The sequence below is a fragment of the Aotus nancymaae genome, unplaced genomic scaffold, assembly GCF_030222135.1.
Source record: "Aotus nancymaae isolate 86718 unplaced genomic scaffold, 86718_ANA_hifiasm-v0.15.2.pri h1tg000014l, whole genome shotgun sequence".
Lineage (NCBI taxonomy): Eukaryota > Metazoa > Chordata > Mammalia > Primates > Aotidae > Aotus > Aotus nancymaae.
The window spans coordinates 55,220,751-55,231,346 of NW_026988425.1; the positions used below are offsets into that span (position 1 = coordinate 55,220,751).

The 10,596-nt window shown below is 38.3% G+C and overlaps 2 protein-coding genes across 4 annotated transcripts in view; one reads left to right on the plus strand and one right to left on the minus strand.

Annotated features, from left to right (window-relative positions):
- NDUFAF2 (NADH:ubiquinone oxidoreductase complex assembly factor 2) overlaps positions 1-4,922 on the plus strand; it is a 224,191-nt gene extending 219,269 nt beyond the window's left edge. For both annotated transcript variants that reach the window (XM_064376008.1, XM_064376009.1), the window contains one exon: positions 674-4,922. In XM_064376008.1, the coding sequence (XP_064232078.1) occupies positions 674-925 (252 nt within the window). In that variant the 3' untranslated portion in view covers positions 926-4,922. The remainder of the gene's footprint in view (positions 1-673) is intronic.
- Positions 4,923-6,222: 1,300 nt separating this feature from the next.
- On the minus strand, positions 6,223-9,561 carry SMIM15 (small integral membrane protein 15). 2 transcript variants are annotated; one of them, XM_012462301.3, is made up of 3 exons: positions 9,347-9,561; positions 8,236-8,361; positions 6,223-7,352 (listed from the first exon to the last, which is right to left on the minus strand). In XM_012462301.3, the coding sequence occupies exon 3, from the start codon at positions 7,328-7,330 to the stop codon at positions 7,100-7,102; it is 231 nt and encodes a 76-aa protein (XP_012317724.1). In that variant the 5' UTR covers positions 7,331-7,352; positions 8,236-8,361; positions 9,347-9,561; the 3' UTR covers positions 6,223-7,099. The 2 variants fall into 2 exon arrangements, with proteins under 2 accessions (XP_012317724.1, XP_064232080.1); XM_064376010.1 differs by lacking the exon at positions 9,347-9,561 and having other exon boundaries at positions 8,236-9,339.
- Between the last annotated feature and the right edge of the window lie 1,035 nt (positions 9,562-10,596).

A 10,596-nucleotide genomic window follows, 5' to 3' on the forward strand; every position in this document is an offset into this window, starting at 1 on the left:
GCATAGATCCTCCTAGATAGAATTCTGAGGAACAGAACTGCGTTGTACAAACTCTGCACAGATTTGAGAAAGTAGTTCCAATAGCAAAGTGCTTCTCTGCAACAGTGTCTAGGGCATGCCAAACCCTGATTCCATTCCTATGTCCCTCCTTTCCTGCCATACCACCCCAGAGGAGAAAGGGAACTATTAATAGATAGGCTTGGTTCTGGTACTGTAGAAGGTGATGTTAGCATTCACACATTTGAACAGCAAAGGAAAAAAAAGGGTAGTCAGAGCACTTCTTTCTCACCAGTGGAAAAGTATAGTCACTGATGAGCTTTAAGGCAGAAATCAGTGTTAGGCTTAGGAAATTTTTCATAGAGTGTCTCTTAGGCTCTCGTGTAATATTTCACATTTGTTTGTTTCATTTTTTGGGTAGTAAATATTTCTACTATGTAGTGTTTCATGTCTATTATAGCATAAAATCAGGACAGAACTGTTTATGTAACACTAGTATGTAATCATACAGCTTTTTCAAACATATACATAACTGTTTATTATTTAAATGCAAAGTATGTATGTATGTATATGTATATAATATGTATTTTATTTTTATTGGCTCTTTTCATAAAAACTATTTTTGATTTTTTTAACTAGAAATTTGATAATTTCTTCCATTTATATATACATGCAGGAAATACTAAAGAATGAAAAATACAGAGAAGAAATCAAAATAAAAAGCCAAGAGTTTTATGAAAAAGAAAAACTCCTTAGTAAAGAGACCAGTGAAGAACTCTTGGCTCCACCAGTTGACACTCAAATTAAAGGGCATGCCTCTGCTCCATACTTTGGAAAGGAAGAACCCTCAGTGGCTCCCAGCAGCACTGGTAAAACCTATCAGCCAGGATCCTGGATGCCACAAGATGGCAAGAGCCCCAGTCAATGAATGCATCATAGTCAAATCTTTTCAGGTATATGAGTGTGTCTATTTTAACAAATAAAAGAAATCAAAAGTGAATTGCCTTGTATTTTCTGAATGTACAAAGTTTCCTATTCCATTAATCTTAAGAGTTCATTTTTAGTATGCACAAGGAATGTGAGAGTATGTACTATAGAAATCTAACTTCTTTTAGACTTAATTCCTTCATTTGACTTAGTCATTGTTATTTATGAATTTGCTTAGATTTGTTTTTCCCTCCTAGGATTACTCCCTTGAGAAGGATCCTGTAGCCGTGAATCCTGAGTACACTTTGGATCTTTATGATCATTTGGGAACCACTCATAGATATAACTTGGTAGAAATAATGAGGGTAAAATAGTGAACTCTCCCAGTTGATCAAATATAGGAGAAAAAGAATGAAAAGATTCTTATTTCTGGAGAGGTAACCTGTAAGATTCTAAAAGACTAACCAAAAACGTGAACTTGGATAAAACATGTGGAGGCAAAGAAAACTTAGTTGATAAGTGAAAAAAGCCATTAAGACCTTGATGAGAATATGGGACTAAAGCTAGCTTGTGGTAGGACTGTGGTTGGAATTTGGAGAGGAATTAGGACCAATAGAAGTATACAATCCATAACAAAGTCTGAAAGAACAGCAGAGAAAGAAATAATACAATAACTGGAGTTCCGTGAGAATGAAAATTACTTTGAATAAAATAGACAATTGGGGAAAGCTCTCAAAAAGCAGAAATCAATTCCATTAGAAGACAGAAGACAATGTACATGTTAAAACATTACCTACAAAAGTACATTAAAAGGGTCATACATTTTCTGGAGTGCACAACCAAGTTTTTGTTGTTATTCTAAAACCCTCACAGTGTTTGGCATACGATAGATGCTCAATATTTACTGAATGAATGACCCGCATTTTTATGCTCTGAATATAAGTAAATCCTTGGTTAGGCATTAACAATGAATTCCTAAAAACACAGATTAAAATTTTTACTTAATAGCAGGTAAAAAATGTAACTGCCTAAGAAATACACTACAGAAATAAAGCATTTATACTAAAACAAGTAATCAAGTGACAAAATCACCACACTTAATGACAAAAAGCCCAACATTCCAGCAGTTGTCATATAGTACCAGGTGAAATATTTTATCTCTACTACATCATTTCTAAGTGGTATTACATTTTACCACAGAGGCAAAAAAGGAACTAGCCACTAGGTAGTATGAAAGGCGATACATACAGCCAGCAGGGCGGCTCAGACCCGTAATTCCAGTGCTTTGGGAGGCAAAGACAGGAGGAGTGCTTGAGGCCAGGCATTTGAGAACAGCCTGGGCAACATAATGAGACGTCATCACCACAAAAAAAAAAAATTTTTTTTTGAGACGGTCTCATCTGTTGCCCAGGCTGGAGTGCGGTGGTGCCATCTCAGCTTACTGCAACCTTTGCCTCCAGGGTTCAAGTGATTCTCCTGCCTCAGCCTCCCGAGTAGCTGTGATTACAGATGTGCACAACCACTCCCAGCTAATTTTTGTATTTTTAGTAGAGCAGGGTTTCATGATCCAGTTCAAGACCATGTTGGCCAGGCTGGTCTTGAATTTCTGACCTCAGGTGATCCACCTGCCTTGGCCTCCCAAAGTGCTGGGATTAAAGGCATGAGCCACCATGTCCTGAAGCAAAAAAATTTTTTAATTAGCTGGGCATGATGGTGTGTACCTGCAGTCCCAGCTACTTTGGAGGCTGAAGTGGGAGGATCACTTGAACCCAGGAGTTCAAGGCTGCTGTGAACTACCATGAGGCCACTGTACTCCCACTGTACTCCAGCCTGGTGACATAGCATGACTGTCTCTAAAAAAAGAAAAAAAAGGCCAGGCACAGTAGCTCATGCCTGTAATCCCAACACTTTGGAGGCCGAAGCAGGCACATCACTTGAGATCAGGAGTTCGAGACCAGGCTGGCCAGCATGGTGAAACTCCATCTCCACTAAAATACAAAAATTAGCTGGGCATGGTGGCGGGCACCTGTAATTCCAGCTACTTGGGAGGCTCAGGCCAGAGAATTGCTTGAAACCTGGAAGCGGAGGTTACAGTGAGCCAAGACCATGCCATCACACTCCAGTCTGGGCTACAAAAGTGAAACTCTATCTCAAGGGAAAAAAAAAAGATATATAATTATTTAATTTGTGGTATAGGTGGGACTGTGAATTGAGATTAAGATGTACTTAACAACTCCTGGACTGGATTGCAGAGAAAATTGTAAATGTTTTAACACACTAGTGTTTCTGCTGCCAAATTCCTGTTAGCTCATTAATTTCATTCTATATACACCTTTTGCAAATGTTTGCCATATAGTCTATTTATAAATATCTTAGATATGGCAGAAATTAACTACCAATTTTTATGGTTTTCATTTTAAAATACCTGTTTTGCATAAGCAGCATGAGAAAATCTTGGCCAAGAGTTCTTTATAAAAAATGCCTATGTTAATGATGATGATACAGAGCCACCATTATTAGTAGAGCTTGTACTTTTCAAGGCGATTTCTGGGGTGGAAATGAATTTATAATAACCTATCCACATCCCTTTCCACCAGGCTAACATGTTAAGGATGACTGGTCACATTAGTTAGGTGGTGTTGGCACAAAGTTAAATATCCTGCATAAAAAGTAAACTATAATCTTGGCTTAATTAATATTTGTCTTTCTAAAGAACTTTTCTTTAAAAACTTGGCTTTTAGGCCAGACACAAAGGAGAATTAAAAATAGTAAATATTAGTTTGCCCACCATATTTCGTATCATTGTTTTTTATTATGAAAATGTCTCAAGACAGATTTTAAACCTATGCCAAAAAAACTTTAACTTCAAAGGTAAAATTTCATGTTAACATGAAAAATATTATATACCTTAAGTACTTTATCAGAAGTAAAGCCTTCCATTCTATGCCTCTGCTATTATACATACACATAGCATACTTTTCATTTTTACAAAAATAGCTTAGCATTACACAAACTGACAAAGTACAGAAAAGCTACTGGGTTTGATTACATAAACCTAGCTTGTTAGCTATGCCTTAGATACCTGAAGTTAAAAACTAACAAAAATGGAGGAAATAATCATTTTCCATTCCTATTCTTACTAACAGATCTCTGGATGTTATTTATTTAATTAACCTTGAATCAATACTATTATGTTGTTTAAATGCTATATCATTAACTGAGCTCTTTAAATGTAACCTGAGTTTATGAAGAGTAGGCTTTCCCAAATTGTATTTAATTTCTTTGGAGAGAGGTATAGAGGACAATCTATGGTAGTCAAGTTAAAAGACTCCAAGAGATCATCCAGAAAAGAAATTTGTCTCAGTTGTACATGTATTTCCCAAACTTTGGGTATTTGACCATGTAATCTCTTTTAATATGTTTGAGAAATGTGAATTCGTCCTTATTTATTCCAGATATGAAGTAAATCAGCATGATTCTATAACCAGTAGCAAATATAAAAGCAATCATTCCTAAATAGGATCAAATTTTCTCCAATTTAGAACCATATAAAATATAAGGTCTATTTCAACATCAGGTTTCCAGCCCACAGCTTCCTGTGCTTATTTCTAGTTTGCTTATTATAAAGAAGTAAAATTTTAAATGTCCTTATATATCTGGTAAGTAGTAACATGCTGAAATTTATCATATGGATACTATGGCTCAAGATCCAGCACATAAACTTTGCTTATTTTTGATAAAACGTTTGTTACAGGCAGCCTGGGGACGGCTTTTTCCTCCAAAACCAGCTTTAGAAAGGTAATTGATTGTACTTAGTTATCAGAACTTCAGAAACACCATAATAGGTAAACAATCTCTAGGTATTAAACAATACAAGATATCATTTCTAGTATTCCAGATAATAGTAAATGGGATTCTTTAACAACAGTGCTCTGTTGCAGTGGGAGATGATTTTTCTGAAGAATCCCAAACCTCATAATATTCCATACTCTCTCTAACTCTTGCACACACACACACACACACACACACACACACACAGTAAAATCTTTATCTCACATATATAGAAAGGCTGTCTAAATGATTGGGAAAAGTGAAAAAAACAAAAACAGTATATGACAAATACAAAATTGGCATCTGTTAAGACTAACAAATTACAGAAAAACACTTTTAAATATCCTTAAGTCGTTAGAACTGATGAAACCATAACTTTAGTAGATAAATGAGAATTATGAGTATATCCTTTGTTTCCATACTTTTACTCTAAAATGTGATCATAAATAAAACATGTACATAAATTATTTCCATGAACAGCTTGATTGCAGAAAACCAAACGAATTTTAGATATATCAGAGACTGATAATCTAAAAGAACAGCATTGTTATTCAAACTGGTCCATAAACATTCTTAGTGGTCCTTAGGTTCTGAGGAATATAGCCCTAAAGTTTTACAAGTATGCTCAGCTGTAACTGAAATTCTAACCTGCATAACATAATGTAACTTAAGATGTTAGTCCCTCCAAAAAAAAAAAAAAAAAAAAACAAAATCCAGGACCTCTTTATAAAAAATTATCAAATTTATTTTAATATCTAGTTTCATTTTTAAACTGTAGCTGCAGGACAATTTTTTATAATTTAAAATTCATTATCAGGGGTACAGAAAACATTAATAAGCTGACAGTGAATTAAATACTAACAGTGAATAAAAATTACTGGGCCATGCATTTATAAAAGCCATGTTTAATAGCAAAATGTTCCAGTTATACTACTTAACTGAAAGAAACATCCTTTAGCTCCTTACTTCCAATTACAGCACATTCTCATTTTGATATAATTTATCCTTTTCACCCAATTACTACTATACCCAACAAAATGTTTACAAACTTTATACCTTTCTTTACCACTTATGAAGTATGACTTCACTGTTACTCTTGAGGAGTTCTTTAACAGAAATTTAAAGTTTCACTTTGAACCTGTTTGATTAGAAAGTATTAAATATTACTACCAGGGCCGGGCGCGGTGGCTCACGCTTGTAATCCCAGCACTTTGGGAGGCCGAGGCGGGTGGATCACGAGGTCAAGAGATTGAGACCATCCTGGTCAATATGGTGAAACCCCATCTCTACTAAAAATACAAAAAACTAGCTGGGCATGGTGGCGCGTGCCTGTAATCCCAGCTACTCAGGAGGCTGAGGCAGGAGAATTGCCTGGACCCAGGAGGCGGAGGTTGCGGTGAGCCGAGATCGCGCCATTGCACTCCAGCCTGGGTAACAAGAGCGAAACTCCATCTCAAAAAAAAAAAAAAAATTACTACCACGAGTTAAAGAATGAAACAAAAAACAAAAGTGGTGTCTATGTAATCAGCGAATTACCTGATAAGACACTATTTTACAGTTCTGCTTAGCATAAGAATAACCTGGTTCCAAGTTACTACAGTGTTTGGCATTTTTACTGCAAGCTCTAACCATAGTGTTACTCCTCTCAAAAAGTCATCTCTATGAAAATGGCAGTGTTTTAAGTACAAAAATTGTTCTATCCAGAAGGTGGTATTCTACATAGTAAAGATAATTCTTTATAAAATTACATTTTAAAAAATGCAAAATGTCTTCATAATTACCAGCTGTCTCAAAGGCTAAAATAAGAAAAATGCAGCAAATAGAAGTACTCATAGATTAATATTATTTTGTTTTGAGAAAGCCAGAAATGACTCTAAGAAAAAAGATGTAATTAATATACTGTATCCCTTTTAAGCCAAAGCACACTTTTCACCTCAGACAGGACAGTTCTGACTTTGACATTTTTAATTTCCTTTGTCCAAAACAGGACCTCATTTTAAATAGAGTTCATCTGAATTGAGTTCATAATCTAAACTCATTTTTCCCTATAGGATGTCTTCATTTCAGTACATAAACTGCTAAGCAGCAAATTACTAAGTCAGTTATAAGGAATTTGTACCATAATAAATGCTAATTTACAATAACTGTCAATAGAAACCTATAAACTTCTACACCCAAGCCTAAAAATCACTACAGTATTGAGGTCAGAACATGATTCTTCCATTTGGTCAAATTTCATTTACTAAATAATACTGTCAAGAAATCCAAAGAACTTCAGTGGGTTCTTCCAAAGCTGCATAATTTTCCAAATGATTTTCCCTGGTTGTAGAGACTGTTCAGTCCTTCAATCCTTTTTTAGTCGTTTAGCTTTTGCAATGTTTTCTTGGCGTTTTTGTTTCTTCTTTTGCTCCTTCTCCCTGGCCTCAATCATTTTGGCCAATTTCCAAGACAGTACAGCACTTGCTAGGAACAGTGGAGTAAGGGCCAAAATAACAGTGGTAAGGAAGCCATATGGGTCCTTTGCAGCCCATTCCACAACATACTCAGCCCAAGCCTTTATATCAAACATCTTCATAGCAGTCTTAAGAAAACTGGGGCTGGGGGAAGTAGGTGGAGAACACAGAGGAAAAAAAAACAAAAAAAAAAGACTGCAGTTAATCAAATTTTGAAAAAGTTTCATCATACAACCAGTTAACTCAGAATTCCATTATCACTCAGTTTGCTTTTTTAAAAAGTACTAATTAGTACTAATGTAATAAAGACTAGTATCCCAAGTTAGGAAAAAGTAATTCATCTAGACATCCAGAATAGTGACACTTCAAAGACGTAAAGTTATAGAAGATTAAAAAGAGCCATTTGACTTTATCATAAGGACTATGCATTCTCACATGCCTCCCATATTCAAGACAAACTTTATTTAGCAGGAGACTTTTAAAAGAATCTTGAGTTTTCTATGGTCATTCCAGGAAACAGCTTAATACAGTTTGTCATTTTTTGACATATCCTTAGTATTACTAATTAACAAAAATACAAATCAGCAAATTTGGTGTTTGAAAAGGACAAGCCACAAAGCATGTGAAATGCTCACAGAGGAGGAGAGATGGCTATTTCCAGGAATGGGAAAGAGAGGGTAAGGGAGTCATGACATCACATTAATATGCCAAATAAGCAAAAAGTACCCAGCTATTTTATGCCCTTTCAGCTTTGAGGACCCCTGTGAAATAAGCCTAACTTAATAAATGAGAAAAGTAGCCTTAACAGATGCCATGTGTTTTGTTCCTTTTTGAGTGTAAGAAAAGGCATCTGGCAAATGAGGATTATGTGACTTGAGTGACGTTTTCTATTTTGCCCCAGGGCTTTTCTACCTTTCATGTTTGTGCCAATTTCTTTTCAAAGTGCAGAATTAGAATACCTGGGTGGGGAATGAGTGTATATACATCCTCTTACAATTTCAACTGGAATTTTTAAAGAATCATCTACCTTATGCTTGAGTAGTGATCTCTAACTTTGTCCTGGTATTATTAGTGACCCAATCACGATTCAGATGACCCTTGATTGTCTGTCTTCTTGAGTTCTACTGTATACATCTGAGAGATGGTATAAATTCTGTACAATTGGTGAGTTGGAGAGAATACAAAAAAGAAAACAAAATTTAAGTCACAACTTTGAGGATAATTGTTAATAAAATTTTAAATGGAAAATTTCTGTATTGTATATAAGCAACCTATATGACATGTAAAATTGCTTGTACATTATAGTAACTTCATATCTGTTTCTTCCTCATTTGAATTTACCACAATTGCAAATGCCCTGTAAGAAAATCCTAATTACTGGAAATCGAATATTTTACTAAGTTACTTATTTCAATAATAAAATTTTTTTATTTCACTGACATATAGGAGACAAGTTGGCTCACTGATACCACACCCATTCCTAGATTTTGAACTTTTTATACTAAAAATGTTGCCATTCATTCCTTTACTGGATTAGGTACACCACTAAAAAATCAAACACCTTACCTTACTCTTTAAAGGTTTTTGGGGTCTATTATACAATTTATGTCCTTTTCTTAGAAAATAAGAAGAGATAACCAAAACAAATTATAGTAATCCACCCACAATCCTATTACCTCAGAAAAACTGGTTTTATTGTATCTTTCCACGATTTTCAACTGAACACATATGAAAGTGCCTAATATGTTAAATATCTCAGCTCCCAGACTTCATACGACCTCACCCATAGAGTCAGAATTAGGTACTACTGAGATCGACCTGCCTTCACCTTCTCCAGACCAGTAGCGAATAACCAATGTAAGTTTCAGAGATAAGCAAAAGAACTTTGCAGTAAAATAGCCATGGTCCGCAGGCCACACCTCTCCCTGCACCTCAACTTCGGACCCAAACGCCCGCGCCTCCCACTTTCAGGAATAAATCCTACTCTTCCTCCCAAAACAGATCGACCCGGCTCGATCTCCCAACAAGATCCGCGTGGGCCCTGCAGCTGCAGCTGGTGGCAGTTGACGACCAACCGCACTTCCTCCTTTGTCTTTCCCTTCTTAACGTTTCTCCCTTGCTCACTCTTCCCTCCTTACCCTATCGGGGCCGCAGACGCACGGAGGCCACGTTCACCCCTGCCCTTCGGCCTTAGCAAGCTCGAGCCCCTCGTCGCGCAGAGCCGGAGGATCCTGGGTTGGCCCCGCCACACTCTGCGCCGCCGCCGTTTCTGCTGGTTACCGGGAGAAAAGCACTGCAGCGGCGGCCACCTGCCCCCTCTACATCGCCCCAGAGACTGTGACCCCCACTCCCCACTCCCTACTCCCCACTTCCCACTCACCGCCAGACCGGAAACAGGAAGGCGGAAGTTGCGGCCTTTGCGTCCCGCCCACAGGCGTTCCGACTCGCCAGCCGAACGGGAGGAAGTCCAGGGGTCAGTTTCCGGCTGCGCCATTGCTGCATGGGTCTTGGGACCTCGACTTGGAGGACACGGGAGGGTGCGGGGCGGGGACGGGGCGGCGCTGAGATTTCCGGGGAGCGGCAGGTGAGGCCGCGCGGGGCGGGTGACGGCACCCGCGCTCCCTTCCGGGTTGGAGCCCGAGACTGCCGCGTCTTGCGGGGACCAGGTGGTGAGCGTGGAGGCGTGGAGCGGCTTCAGGACTCGAGCGGTTCCGAAGCGGCTATGGACTTTAGCCTTTGACCCTGAGGTCGATCGAGAGACAACCCCCATCCCCTGCTCTAGCCGGACAGTTGGAGGGTTCCGGGTGGGTGAGGTGTTTGGCTGCGGGAAACTCAAGCGGCGGCAAGAAAGCAGTTGGGTCCCCACAAACCGCCCGAAGTCAAGGTGAGGGTCACACAGCGACTCTTGACGATTGCGACGAGTTCATCCTGGTTCACGTCCCGCCTCACGCCTCTCTCTTCTGGGTGGACAATAGTTACAGTTCTTAGGTAAAGGGGGCAGGCTGCTGGGCCTTGGTGGATCCACTCAACCTTGTTACCAAGAGAAATGCCGCCATGCTGTGTGAAAAGGGGGGTTTTGTTGTTTGTTTTTAATAAGTACCTAACTCATTTCACGAAAGAATGATCAATACCTGCCCAGAGTAAACTTGACAAGTAATTAAACTGTCAGGGCATTGAGTTCCCATAGAGGTGCTTGTTCTTGCGTTACACAAATAAAGGGATGCGAAAGTCAACATGCAGAAAGAGAAAGAGTTAGTATAATACTGTCTTCTAATCTACAGGAACTGAAAGATTAGCTCTGGTTTGCTTGGTGACCAAATTTTGTGATTGCTTGCACTGTTTGACTACCTCTGACAAATGTTGCAAGACCTCTTCACTGTTTAGTTCT

What these genes read in the sequence shown, in the direction of transcription:
- SMIM15 (XM_012462301.3), bottom strand. Translation starts at nt 7,330, where the DNA reads ATGAAGATGTTTGATATAAAGGCTTGGGCTGAGTATGTTGTGGAATGG.